Source organism: Mustela lutreola, chromosome 10, assembly GCF_030435805.1.
Source record: "Mustela lutreola isolate mMusLut2 chromosome 10, mMusLut2.pri, whole genome shotgun sequence".
Classification (NCBI taxonomy): domain Eukaryota; kingdom Metazoa; phylum Chordata; class Mammalia; order Carnivora; family Mustelidae; genus Mustela; species Mustela lutreola.
The window spans coordinates 3,852,621-3,866,774 of record NC_081299.1 but is presented as its reverse complement, the minus strand read 5'-3'; the positions used below and the strand labels follow the sequence as shown (position 1 = coordinate 3,866,774).

General features: G+C 51.4%; 1 protein-coding gene across 2 annotated transcripts; it reads left to right on the top strand.

The window, feature by feature from the left end:
• Positions 1-2,462: 2,462 nt before the first annotated feature.
• On the top strand, positions 2,463-13,531 carry RPL22 (ribosomal protein L22). Of its 2 annotated transcripts, none has more exons than XM_059135169.1 (4): positions 2,463-2,486; positions 5,249-5,353; positions 8,668-8,792; positions 11,686-13,531. In XM_059135169.1, exons 1-4 carry the CDS (start codon positions 2,478-2,480, stop codon positions 11,828-11,830), a joined length of 384 nt encoding a protein of 127 aa, XP_058991152.1. In that variant the 5' UTR covers positions 2,463-2,477; the 3' UTR covers positions 11,831-13,531. The 2 variants fall into 2 exon arrangements, with proteins under 2 accessions (XP_058991152.1, XP_058991151.1); XM_059135168.1 differs by lacking the exon at positions 2,463-2,486 and adding an exon at positions 3,276-3,345.
• The last annotated feature ends 623 nt before the right edge of the window (positions 13,532-14,154 follow it).

Below are 14,154 nucleotides of genomic sequence, written 5' to 3'. Positions count from 1 at the left end.
CCCCAGTTCTCAACAAGAAGGGCTGGGCTTGGAGGGAGAAGAGGTTCTGAGCCCTTCCGGCAGGGCTCCCTCTGCCGTTCTTGGCCTGGCCAGTGCTTGTTTAACCCGGCGCTCTTTTGTAGAGTGCCTTCCATCTTTGGGCCATTATCCAGCTTCTCTGCACGTGTTATTCTGAGTTCTGGGATAAGTAGTCTCTGTCTCTGCCTCTCTTGAATTCAGGGTCAAACCCAGAGCCCGACCTACAGAAGGCGTCCCATAAAGTGTTACTGATCAATTAGGATAAGCTAGGAATTAATATTCAAGCTGGGTTTTGAAGGATGAGTAGGAGTTTGACAGCAGACGAAAGGGAGTGAATTCTAGGGGTAAACCACCGGATCTCTTAAGGTTCTTCCCTACCTGGGTTCCATTTGTGCTCCAAGCAGCAATAACCCAATAACCGTAACAATGGCTAATGTTGTGGGCCAATGTACTATCCAGAGTTCTTTTACTTGTATTAATTCACCTAATCTTGACAACAGCCTTAGAAAGTAGAAAATGTTACCCTAGGAAGCGGTAGAGCTGGCATACAAAACTGAATGGGGCTTTATAAATAAATTATGCAGTAGTTTCCCTCTGCAGGGGCAGTAGGAGATGGATGTTTGTTCTTGATACATGGGCTTATCAAATCCGTCCATTCCCGTCTTCATCTGTTACAGTTTTTTTTTTAATTTTATTTATTTATTTGACAGAGATCACAAGCAGGCAGAGAGAAAGAGAAGGAAGCAGGCTCCCCGCTAAGCAGAGAGTCTGATGCAGGGCTCGATCCCAGGACCCCAGAACCACGACCAGAGCCAAAAACAGAGGCTTTAACCCACTGAGCCACCCAGGAACCCCTCTTCATCTGTTAACGGAGCAGACCCATAGGCCATACCCATGGGAGGGAACACAGCAGCCAAGGTTACCCAAGTATACAAATCGACAAGTACGGTAATGACAGACTGTATCAAACGCTCCAAAGAAAATCACCAGGATGATGTGAAGGAGGGTGGGCAGCTGGGAGGGCGCACTGCGTAATCACGGGCAGAGAGGGGCACCGAGCCCAAGACCTTGCAGGATGAGAAGAAATCAGACACAGGAAAAGCCACGAAGAAGAGTTCAAAGCAGAGGGAGCAACAGGTAGAAGGCCCCAGAAGCTGGAATAAATGTCAAGCAAAGCAAAGTAGACCAGTGTCTGTGGAGACACAGGAACTCGGGGTTGGAGTGGTGCTGAGGATGGAAGGGGTGGGGTAAGGGGTATGGGTCCCAGCGTGGGCAGAAGGGTGAGGGGTAGAGTGAGGTCATGGGGGTGGGGATGGCCCACTTGACATTCTAGACTCAAGATACCAAGGAGGCCTTTGGTTGTATGTGTCAGGAGTCCCGGGGGAGGGGAAGCCACCATCACTTTGGGGGATTGGGGCTTCCACTATGAATTTTGGGGGGATGCATTCAGTCCATAGCAGGGAGAAAGGAGAAGGGGTGGTAACCCATGGGAATGTTAGGCCGTCAAGAGATTGCCTTTTTTTTTTTTTTAAGATGGGGGATATTAAAGAATGGTTAATCCCTGAGTGTCTGGCTGGTCTTCTGTGGGAACAAGGGCTCTTGTTGCAAGATAATGCGATGGGGTGGGGCTGGGGCGTGCGTTGATGTTGCTGCGTGTTTAGATGTGGGAGTATCTGAATATTCTTTTTGCAGTGCTTCTATGTTTCCAAATAAAGAGTAATGGAAGTCACCAACCGAGAGGAAGGCTGGGGAAGGCAGGCTGGCATTCTCACCAGAGTAGGGAAGAGTCACTGAGGAGAGGACATTAGGGTTATCAGGCAGCCGCAAGGGCTTGCTGGGATTAGGAGCTGTATCAGTCAGGAGAAAGCACACCAATTTTTAATAGAATTTAATGTAAAAGGATTGTCAAGTGGATACAAAGATTGGTGAGCCAGCTAACGGAACAGGTGAGATAAGCACAGTAGCAAATGCGGGAACCACTCGTAGGGTGGTTTTATCAAAATGCAGACGCTTAAAGCAGGGGCCCCAGCGAGTTAATACCTTGGAGTGGGAGCATGTGGCTGGGTTGGGCTGGGGTTGGGCTGGGGTCTCCGAGGAAAGGAGACTGACTGGTTCTTTAAGTGTTGGAGTAATTGCAAACCAGATTCAGTTACTGTTTCTGGAATGTTCCACCCATGGCCTGTACCAGGATGAAGAAGCAAGACATTGACAGAAGAGGAACAATCCGGAAGCGAACAGGATGACGTCCCTCCAGCCCCCTAGGGCAGAGGAACAGCAGTCGTTGGCAAAGCAGGGATGTGGTCTGCAGGCGAGAGGAGCAGGACGTTTTGGCACTAGGTCACCGGGCACAAAAGGCTGGGGTTTAAACCCAGACCATCTGTGTGGTGTTTCCCCCAGGTGAGGGCACTGCAGCCAGGTGAGCGGAGGACACCGGCAATGAGTGCGGGTTACAGCAGAGGATGGAACCGGTGAGGACGAGAAGGGGCGAGGGTGGGTGGGAAACAGCCCAGGCAGTGGGTGAAGACCTCGGCGACTCAACGTGGGGTGCCGGAGCCCCCCGCCGGCAGCATCTCCGAGGAGCTTGTGGAAGTGCAGAATCTCAAGCCACGGAGACCCGCGGAACTGGAGTCTGCGTTTCGAGGAGATCCCAGGGGATTCCTGCCCGCGGGGCAGCTCCAGAAGCGCCGCACGGGAATTTTTGGAAGCGGGAACGGGAAGGCACGAGCTGGAGTCCTAGGCGGGGACAGGGCTGGGAGGGTGGGCGACGGGGTCCAACCGGAGAGCGCACCGGAGCGCAGCAAGCAGGGCTGGCCCCGGGACACGCGGCCCCGGGCCCCCGCGGCCCCGGGCCCCCGCTTCAAGGCCGGGCACTTCAGGTAGGAAGAAGCCGAAGTGCCCGCTGGCATGTGCACCCCGCGACCAGCAAGGCCTCGCGTCCCCTAGTGGGCGGGATCGAGTCCCATTCCACTAGCTGGTGACACTAGGTTTCGTGATTTCCTTATTTCTTTTCTCTTTCCAAAACTTTTAAAAAGGAGAGCGAACCCCTTCATTTCTCTTTGGGCTCGTCCAGCCCAGCGACCCCCCTCCGACCGCAGTGGGACCGGCCACCCGGCCTCCACTCCCCCGGCCGGCGAGAGGATGGGCGTGCCTTCGGGAAAAGCAATCGCTCCCCGATCGTACGGAACAGGCGAGGCGGTGGCGGCCGAGGGGCGTGGCAGAGCGATTGGCACGGCCTGAGCCCTGCGTGCTCTGCGCGCTGCCGGCTCTTTGCGTCTGCGTAGTCCGCCCCCCTCCCTTTCTGCCTCCGCAGCCGCCATGGCGCCCGTGGTTAGTATGGCTCCGCGTGAGGCCTCGGCTCTGAGGCAGGCACGTGGGCCTCGCTGGCCCGGCTCCTGCTCGGCTCGCGCGGGACGACGCTCTGCACAGTCCGGCCGGGGCTGGGCTGGCAGGCCGGCTGGAGCGGGCCAGGGCCGCCCCGGGGCCCAGCACGTTATGGGCGGAGGAGGCCGCGGCCTGGGGCGCGAGAGGAGCCCGGGAGTCTCGGAGGCCGCGGCTCAGGCTCGGGCCTCTGGCTACGGCCAGCGGGGAGCTGCAGCGCCCAGGCTGCGGCCGGGGCCGGCGAGGGCCCCCGGGAGCCCGGCCGGCGTGAGGCATCCAGGGTCTGGGCCTGCTTACCTGGGCGGAGGGCGGGGAGGAGGTAGGGGACCTGCCCCCCTGGGGAGCCGCGCATCCGGGAGGCCTGCGTCCGGGACTCGGGGACCAGGGGGACGGTGGCCTGGCCGGCTTGTTTTCAGAGAGAGGCTTGGGTTTGGGGGTCCGCGCAGCATCCATGGGGGGAGTTAGATCCTCGGGGCCGCACCTGTACGGACCCTGTTGGGTCTCGGGCAAGGCCCAGCTCCATTCAGTTGCAGCCGGGCGGGGACCGGGTCGTGCGGCGCCCTCGTGTCATCCACCTGCAGCTCGCCGTCCTTGTGCAGGTTGCGTGAGCGAGTCGTGATCTCGCCCCCCTTTTCCTGCTGGGACACCCTTGTTAACGTTCTCGGTTCGCCGCACTCTCTCTGCCTGTGCAGGTTTTTAATGCCCGTGCATTTGTGCGCCTTCGGTTTAAAACCTTGGCGGGGGGCGTGGGGGGCGCATGGAGCCTGTCGTGGGCAGGTGTTTCATGGGCTGGTGGTGCATGTCCCGGGCTAGGTCTTAGAGCATCCCTTTTGGTGGTTACTAGGAAGAGACGTCTTGAAAAGACACCGGAGATGTTTGCAGTAGCTAAACGTTTGGAAAGTTGACCCAGTCAGGTCTTAGGTGAAATTCTGTTGAACAGGAAGGGAGACAGGATGTGTTCCTGGAAGTCTTTTTAGAATCTGTAGGGCGTGTTAGAGTGGAGGAGTAGGTGAGCAGGTAAGGTTATACAGATGTCGGAGTTTGTGGAGGCAGAAGACTCTTGTTGAGAGTCAGGGAACTGGATCCTTGTTGGATGTGCTCAGGCCGGTGGTTTAAGTCAAAACCCAGAAGTTGATAGTTGTGTTGTGATTAGAACCTTCTACATTAGAGGATTATGAATTATTGGTTATGCCTTAGAATTAGAACTAATTTTTAGTTTTAGCCTTATCTTCTCTCAGCTGAGTTAGATGTGTTGCTGGGACGAGTGGTTCCCATTGTGCTTTTCCGAGAAGGTAGGTAGTTAGGAGAGGATTAGGGAGAACAGTTTACGTGGGTCTGGACCCTCGTCCGGAGTTAGGACGAGTACTCACTCCAGATCAGAATTGTTTCAGGTTTGCGAGGCACTTGTACGCCTGCCCTAGTCCTGGAGTCAAGTGAGTGTTATATCTTGAAACTTCATTTTGGAAGTTTTATGGTAAATAAAAGGGAATGTTCCTTTTATTGTGGTTTGTAAGATCACAGACCTTCCTGCCCAAAGAGATTGGGGAGGCTGGAAAGTGTAAATGGGTCAGTAGTGCCAGAATGAGGTTTCCTTCAAAAGGGCATGAGTCCAGGTCCCAAAGCACGTAGAGCAGCCTCTGGGGTATCGCCCTTGGTCGCTCTCGGGCAGAGCCCAGAGTGTCTGGGCAGGTCTCTTGGGTGGCTGCTCTGCAAGGGGGCACAGCTCCACAGGTTTTGTGTTTGTATGGGCTTTTCCATTTCAGGCGTTTTAGGGTTTTGTTCACTTTTTGGTGGTTGGGGGAGGGGGGGCTGATTGTGCTTTCATCTCTTTATCATTTGTGTACCTTCTTAGAAAAAGCTCGTGGTGAAGGGGGGCAAAAAAAAGAAGCAAGTTCTGAAGTTTACCCTTGATTGCACTCACCCTGTAGAAGATGGAATCATGGATGCGGCCAATTTTGTAAGTGACACCCTTGACGCCACTCAGGACGGTGACGGATCTTCTGGGGTGTTGCTGAAAAATCCTGCCGGAGCACATTTCCGGTCTCAAGCACTTGTAGGCAGCCCTGCGGTTCTGGCTCCATGCACAACCTTGGAACTCGGGCTGGTTACTTGTTTGTTTGGTTTTTTAGAAGATTTTATTTATTTATTTGACAGATCACAAGTAGGCAGAGGGGCAGGCAGAGGGGGGTGGGAAGTAGGCTCCCTGCTGAGCAGAGAGCCCGATGTGGGGCTCGATCCCAGGACCCTGAGATCATGACCTGAGCCGAAGGCAGAGGCTTTAACCCACTGAGCCACCCAGGCGCTCCTAGTTACTTGTTTTGAAGTCTGGCTTTCTCTTGCGTGTGTCAGTGTTGAGGAGGAGACATCAGCGCTAGAGAACCACCTGTCTTCTTCTCCATCTTTCCTTTTGTTTCCAAAAATGATTTACTTACAAGTTCCCAGGAAACCACGAACTAGATCAGTGTGCCCACTTCACACTTCGGGTGTGTTTAAACATAAGCATGGAGCCCTAATCTGCCTGGGACAAGGTGCCTCCCCCGGGCCTGACTGCGGGACAGATGGCAGCGTTTCTTCAAGCTTCGCGTCTTGTCGGACAGCAGAGCTGCAGTGTTCATGTTCAAATATCCTGCTTGCTGACTCGTACTTGGAGCTTGTTTTTTCCACACGCTGCTCGGTCCTGGTACCTTGCCCCCATATTTGGGCTCATTCCCTGGTATTCTTGTATCTCCGTTACGTCAAGAAAAACTAGCCTCCCGGCCGCCTTTTGGCTGCAGCGAGGTATTGGCAGTCGACTCTGCCTGTTCCGTGGCCACGCCGGGGCTCAGACTCTGATGCAGAGCCTCCTCCTCGCCAAGGTAGTAGCAGTACAACAGGAGTGATTTCAGGTGAAAACCTAACTCAGCCTGTGGCCACTGATTCCCCTGAGCAGAATTCCAGTAACCTCTTGTGTGTCCCTGTCCCACAGGAAGTCCCGGAATTGGCTCTGTAGTCCCTCCTCTGTGCAGCGACTTCTTACTTTCCTCTGGCGCCTCTTTTCCTTCCTAACCTTTGTGGCTTCTTCCAGTTTGTGTCTGTGACGGCCCGGCGCTGCTGTCCTTTCCCTCTCCTTCTCTGCACTCACCTGTTTATGTGATTGTTTTCCTTCTAGAAGTTTCCAGAGGATAAAAAACTTGAGCCATTTATGAGTCTCAGAGGCAAAAGTCAGGATTTCTGACCAGTCACTCTACCCTATGCTCACTTAACATACAGTGTATTGGAAGATTCTTTAAATTTCATTTTAAAGTTTTGGGAAAAAGATTTATTTATTTTTAAAGATTTTATTTATTTGACAGAGACGGTGAGAGCGGGAACACAAACGAGTGGGAGAGGGAGAAGCAGGCCTCCTGCTGAGCAGGGAACCCAGTGCAGGGCTCCACCCCAAGACCCTGGGATCATGACCTGAGCTGAAGGCAGACACATAATGACTGAGCCACCCAGGCACCCTAAAAAGATTTTTTTTTTGAAGACTTTATGTATCAGTTTGAGAGAGAGAGTCAGAGCACAGGCTGGAGAGGGACAGAGGGGGAGGGGTAAGCAGATTCCTTGCTGGTCCTGGAGCCCTGGGAGCACCATGCTGGGCTCTGTCCCAGGACCCTGATATCATGACCTGAGCAGAAACCAAGAGTCAGATGCTCAAGAGACTGTGCCACCCAGGCTTTGATTTAATTATTTTTTTCCTGAGAGCTTGGGCGAGGTGGGGGGTGTTGCAGAGGGAGAGAGCAAATCCTCAAGCTGATTCCCTGCTGAGTGCAGAGCCCAACTTGGGGCTGGATCTCATGACCCGAGCCGAAATCAAGAGTTGAATTCTTAGCTGACTGAGCTACCCAGGTGCCCTAGTGTTGGAGTTTTTATTTTATTATTTATTTTTTAAAAAGATTTTATTGATTTATTTGTCAGAGAGAGAGCGCACCCGTGTGCACAGGCAGGCAGAGAGGGAAGCCGGCTCTCTGCCGAGCAAGGAGCCTGATGTGGGACTCAATCCCAGGACACTGGGATCATGACCTGAGCCGAAGGCAGCTGCTCAACCAACTGAGCCACCCAGGCGTCCTGTGTTGGAGTTTTTAAATAGAGGGTTGTAGGGGTTTGGAGCTGAGGGGCTCATATTGCAAGAGCAAGAGAAGGAAATATTCCTATTTTTTTTTTTTTTTAAAGACTTCATTTATTTATTTGACAGAGAGAAATCACAAGTAGATGGAGAGGCAGGCAGAGAGAGAGAGAGAGGGAAGCAGGCTCCCTGCTGAGCAGAGAGCCCGATGCGGGACTTAATCCCAGGACCCTGAGATCATGACCTGAGCCGAAGGCAGCGGCCCAACCCACTGAGCCACCCAGGCACCCCGAAATATTCCTATTTTTATCTTAATGTTTTCTTTTTGTAAGGAGTAACCTCCTGTGCCCAGTGTGGGGCTCAAACCCACAAATCCCGAGACCAGGAGTGGCATGTCCCGCCAGCTGAGCGACCCAGGCGTCCCCAGAGTCCTCCTTTTTGAGCAGGACCCTGAAGTCCATGCAGGTGGAGGACCTGTGGGCTTCCGGGGGGCCCAGTGTCTCTGGGCTCCGGGGCTGCTGTCCTCAGGCTGTGCATGCACAGGCCCCTGAACCGGTGACGAGCTGTTCGGGTCTCTGTGTGTTGCTCCTTGCCCAGGTTGGAGAAGTCCTTCCTCTGGCGGTGCTGGGGACAGTGCTTTATATTCTGAGGTTCAGAAGCTGAAGGTACTTTGTAACGGTTCGGCCCCAGGTCTCCTGTCTTGTCTTACCTTGGGCTTCTCTGTCAAGCCTTTTGTACAGAGGCACATTGGACCTTCTGTGGAAGCCGTCAGGTGTGTTCATGCTTGTTACACAGAGAGAAAGTCAAGTAGTGTCATTCTCAAGTTCTTAAATTTCAGACCTTGTATTAATAGCTGAGGATTTGCTGTAATTTATTTTTAAAGACCAGACATGTGGAAAACAATTCTGTGTTCACTGTTAGGAGTATAAAAATGGGGGCCCCTGGGTGACTCAGTCGTAAAGCGTCTGCCTTCAGCTCAGGTCATGATCCCAGGGTCCTGGTGTCGAGCCCTAATTCAGGCTCCCTGCTCGGCAGGCCTGCTTCTCCCTCTCCCACTCTACCTGCTTGTAGTCCCTCTCTCGCTGTCTCTCTGTTTAAAAAAAAAAAAAAGTATGTAAAGGTGCAGTAGTCTATTAAGGGGGTGGGGTGCTCACCTCACTAACTGATCAACTTGACGATTTCCACAGGAGCAGTTTCTTCAGGAGAGAATCAAAGTGAATGGAAAAGCTGGAAATCTCGGTGGAGGGGTGGTAACCATTGAGAGGAGCAAAAGCAAGATCACTGTAACTTCCGAGGTGCCTTTTTCCAAAAGGTATGGGACCGATGAGTGTGACCTGCGGGCACAGAGAGTCCGCTGAGTCCGCCGCCCCCAGAGTCATCGGTGTCTGCTGTAGTTGTTAATCCTAGAATGGGGCCCAGTGCAAGGAGGCAGTGAATGAATGAATGTTGTTATGGGGGTTAAAAGCATTCAGCTTTTTTTTTTTTTTTTTAAGATTTTAATTTATTTACTTGAGAGACAGAGATCACAAGTAGGCAGAGAGGCGGGGGGAGGGTAGGCTCCCTGGTACGAAGAGAGCCCGATGCCGGACTCGATCCCAGGACCCTGAGGTCATGACCTGAGCCAAAGGCAGAGGCTAAATGAACCCACTGAGGCCCCCAGGTGCCCCTAAAGCATTCAGGTTTTGATAATTTTTTAAAATTTTGTTTTCCAGGGGCACCTGGGTGGCTCAGTGGGTTAAAGCCTCTGCCTTCGGCTCAGGTCATGATCTCAGGGTCCTGGGATCGAGCCCCGCATCGGGCTCTCTGCTCAGTGGGGAGCCTGCTTCCTCCTCTCTCTCTGCCTGCCTCTCTCACTACTTGTGATCTCTCTGTCCTGTCAAATAGATAAATAAAATTTAAAAAAAAATTTTTTTTTTGTTTTACACAGGGAAAGATTGCAACAGTAGAGAGCTCTGGCTTGATTGGACAGTATTAAAAATGAGAATTTCTCCCCCTTTGCCTCTAGATCACAGTGAGGAGCTCTTGTTTTCATCGCCCGGCAGTGTTGTGTTAGTTTCAGGCGTCCAGCCTAGACCCCGAGTCTCTCCATTATTCAGTGTTCACCATCAGTGAACACTCCTTACACTTACACTTAATTCTCCTTACTTTGCCCGTAAGTGCTCGTGTCGTTGGGTGAGCGCTCCCTTGAGAGCTCCGTGCAGACCAAAGCCATCCTTGTAGTTCCCGCGGGCCCGTTTTCTGCTAAGTCGGAGACCCCGGGTCACTTAGCCGGTGGTATTCCACAGTGGTTACAAGGAATCGGACTGTTGAGACCTCGCTCCTAGCCCAGAGCCGGCATATTCTTAGGAACTTTCAGTCAGACTGCATCAAGTGGTGGGAAATGTGAAGGTGTATTCGGACAGATCGGGGACAGATCAGCCTTTGCTTTTAGCTTTAGTTATTATCAGTCAGAAGTGACTTCCGGTTCTGCCTGGCTCGAGTTCTTTTATTTGTGCAGCAGGAGATCTGATACCACGAGAGACTGGTGCAGCCATAGGGTCTCCAGGGCATAGAAAGCCTACAGTGCTCTGGGCCTTCACATAGGTCATGTGGGGGATGCTGTGATCTGTGACCTGTTTCCACACTTACCAACCTGGTTTAAGAATGGCTCCTGACACCCCTTACTTCTGTTCTCACGGATGCTTGTTCATCCCCAGTGCAGGAGGACTGGTGCCTTGACCTTCATGGCTCTCCTCTCTCAGTGACGGTCGTTGGACTTGTAGCGTTCTAGGTGTTCCTGCTCTAGGACCTTTTCTGATCTCCAAACTTCTGTAGCTTTTCCCCTAGTTTCCCAATCTTCTATTTTGAAAGTTTTAAAACTACCTGAAATTAACCACCTTACTAGATGGCAGAAATAGTAAATGACAGAAGAATAGATGAAGCGACCAAATTGATTTATTTTTACTTCGGGAAAAGAGGATAGAATTGAACTGAGATCTTCACATCTTTGTGAAGATTGCTTTGTTGACAAGTAACACTGTTGAACAGTGTTCATTTCTTGGAGATGGTGAGTCTGTTGGTTCATTGATAGTTGGGTCTTTGCTAATAGGCCAGTTTGCCTGTGTGTCTCCTTTAGTGCCCATAACAGTCAGGAGAGACGGTAAGTACCAGAGTCTCCTTTCACAGAGGGAGAAACTGAGTTTCCAGACAGAGGTTTGGAAAGGTGAATTTGCTCAGCAGTGAGTTGGCTTGGGGTTCTGTTCCCTCTTTTCCTCACGGGTTTGGGAAGATGCCCCAGGGCCTCAAGAGTAAACAGCGAGAGAAGAAAAGATTGTAGCCTTTGTGTCGTGGGATGTCGGGCACCGGAGTCACTTGCTGCCTGTGTATAAATCGCGAGTTTTCTAAGCAGTTTGCTGTGGTGACCGCTTGGCCGTCACCCAGGCCACAGCAGCCAGATGAACGCTGCGAGCTCTCACGTGCTGTGCAGGAGCGAGGGCAGGGCCGGTGGCGTCCCTTCCCCGGGAGGGGGGTAGTGAGCGTCCCGTCGTAGAAGTCTGTGCACAGCAGCCCTGAGAAACTGTCCCGATCGTCTGAACAACCTCTAAAGGAGGTTCGGATCCATGAGGTGTGATGTGTGGGGAAGACTTGGAGCTCAGAAGCCCAGTGATTCTTCAGTAAAACGATACTGAGATGGTGTGCTTAATTGTTAAGTTAATCTCATGGTATCTAAAAATATCATGTTTTTGGTGTCCACTCTGTAGTGGACACTCAAAATCACTTTATAGGTGTATTGCTGTGTTTAATGGACAACTGTTAAAAGATGCTTCTCTGTTCTCATTTTTATTGCCGGTTTAGATGAATGTGGCTGATACTTTTGGCCTCATCTTTGCTGTGTGTTTATTTTTTATTTTATTTTATTTTTTTAAGATTTTATTTTATTTGACAGTGAGAGAGGGAACACAAGCAGGGGGAGTGAGAGAGGGAGAAGCAGGCTTCCCACTCAGCGGAGAACCCCTTGCGGGGCTTGATCCCGGGACCCTGGGACCCTGGGACCGTGACCCGAGCCTAAGACAGATGCTTAAGCCCCAGGCGCCCCATCTCTGCCATTTTTGAATGGCGGCAAAAAGCCCTAAATGGTAATGATTGGATTACGTGGGTTTCAGGACAGGTGCAGTGACGGAGCGCTGGGCGGGCCTGCGGTGGTCTCAAGTGTCCTTTCTCCGCAGGTATTTGAAATATCTGACCAAAAAGTACTTGAAGAAGAATAACCTCCGCGACTGGCTGCGTGTGGTGGCCAACAGCAAGGAGAGCTACGAGCTGCGCTACTTCCAGATCAACCAGGACGAGGAGGAGGAGGAGGACGAGGATTAGAAGTCCTGTGTCGGGATCTTTTGTATGGTCTTTAAATAAAATCTAGGAATCACAGTGGTGGTTTTCCTTGTACCTCCGCAGTGTGGCTTAAACAGAAAATTGGAGATCAGAGTAAAAGCTTCGCTTGGGCGGCCTTTCACGTATTTGTGATTAGACTTTTCTCCTGCTTGAAGGTTTCAGGTTTACATGGTAAGAATACCAAAGCGGAGAGAAGCTCCTGTAAGGGAACTGCCGGGGCTTTGACCTCCAGCAGGTGGTTAAGAGTGGAAATGTGCGCCCTCCAGTTGTCACTGTTTGACTTCCAAAAGTGGGACAGTTTTATCCCGTGCTTTTCTCAGATTCAGGTGTACTACGGGGCTCCTAGTTTGTTGAGCAAAACCAGCAACTCACCTGAGGTTCTCTTGCAGGAAAAAGGCAGGCTCGGAAATGTAAAAAGCAGGGTTCTGGGGCATTTCAAGTTGGGGTTACAAATTACTCCCACACAATGACTATGTTAATCCTTTTCTTCCTGTAGAAATAAAATTTCCTTCGGTGCCGCTGCATAGCCTACCCTCCAGAAAAGAGTGGGGAGTGGTTCTAAAAGTCCCAGGTTTTAAATTAAGTAAACGCACACAAAACTGAATTTGTAAATGACTTTTTAGGACTCAGCAACAAACTGTCGCTTCGGCCCCCAGCAGGGGGAGCTGGAGCTGAGCTTCCGGAGATGGACCGCGGGCATCTCCCTGGGAGCATCTCCCTGGGACGTGGTTTTTGCCCCGGGGTGGACGCCAAGAAGAAGCGATGGAGGGCCAGGTCGTGCTGAGGAGTTGAGGGAAAATGTTGACGTGCCCAGGGAACGGCCACTTCTGTGCCATTTAGGCCTTGGCTGGATTTAATGTCAGGTCACTCTGCAAACTGACCTTAGTCTGGGCAGGATGAAAGTGGGGTTTTGTTGCCTCGTGTGCAGAGGCTAGAGATCTGGGAGAGGTTGCGCAGTTGTAAAGTCATTGTCGCCAACTGGAAATCCAGAGGATTTGAGAGCAAGTTTGAAAAGAGACCCTGATGCCTTATGGTGCCCTTCGGAAATCTAAACAATTCTGCAGAAATGTCTGCATCGTCTTAAAATCGCAGTGTGTGAAGCTGTGTTTTTAGGGTTTGTCCACAGCTAGTTTCCCCACCTGAAATTCTTGGGCTCTGCTAGCTGCCTAGCTGGAAATTAAACGTTGGAGCCCTACCTTTGGCTCCAATATGACATTTGGTGCTCTTGGATTGAATTTAACGTGTGTCTTTGCAATTTCATTTGTAGTAAAGGCTCCAGGATTTTCTATTTCTATGCAAATTTCTTGAAGCAGAATTGTTTGCGCGTTTCTCCGCCTTAGGGCAAGGAGAGGTTTCTTCCCAGTGTAACTGAGGCATCAGCTGGTTTCTGGCGCTGTCCCTTACCACGATCGTTAACTTTGTTAGCAAGTTTATGACCTGGATTTGCAAATTGTACTTGTTTGTTGCATCGATGTTCACCTGTAGTGATTTTTAGTTTGGTTGTAAAAAGATTAATCCTGGGCTGAAATCCGCATAGAAGGTGTGGGGTTTTTTTTCCCCCCAGATTATTTCCAGGTTTTAAAACTTGTAATAAAACTGAAACACTGATTTTTCTATGCCTTTTTGAACTCTTGTAATTGAGTTTTGATCACATTTTATATTAAAGTGGCTAACACATGGCTACTCTTATTGTGGAAGGTTTTTTTTTTTTTAGGAAAGGATCGGCATGGTAATCTATTCAGCGACATTGTTTTTCCTACTAATTGCTGTACCAACCGTGATCTTGGTCTTTGTTAAGCCTGAGAGGCTTTTCTTAACTTCCGTTGTGCTTCGGTGAGATTCTGGAGTTGGTCGTGACTGAACTGTCCACGTAGAATTTGTTCCGATCCAGAGCCGAGAGAACAACTGCGCAAACATGACTTTTTCTGACGGAGGCTCTGTGCTGGGAAACTAGAATTCCTTCACATCCATTACCCCGGCGGTGTCCGGGCCGCAGGTAGACCACGGTCCTTTGTAGCTCCTGCCTCAGGACCTTCCCGCCTGCCTGATGGGAAGTGGTCCGGGTGCGGGCGGAGTGGGCGGAGTGGGTGGGCCCCGGAGGGTCTCCGGCCGTGCCACGCGTTCACAAAGGTGGCGGAATAGGGAGCAGCTCATTCCTCGCTGGCTCTGGTTACCGACACCATCTCTTAGCTAAAGGTTTAGTATTTGTTGTTTTCCTTTCAAAAGCCTCAGTGACACCCACCTTTCCCTGGGACTTTCGGTGGTGAAAGTGCTTTTTTCTGAGTAGTGTATCCTCCCCACTCTTC

Bases quoted from the DNA above. Each gene is read 5' to 3' on its own strand.
- RPL22 (XM_059135168.1), top strand. The intron at 5,354-8,667 runs GTAAGTGACACC...CGATTTCCACAG, and splicing joins TCATGGATGCGGCCAATTTT to GAGCAGTTTCTTCAGGAGAG. The intron at 8,793-11,685 runs GTATGGGACCGA...CTTTCTCCGCAG, and splicing joins GAGGTGCCTTTTTCCAAAAG to GTATTTGAAATATCTGACCA.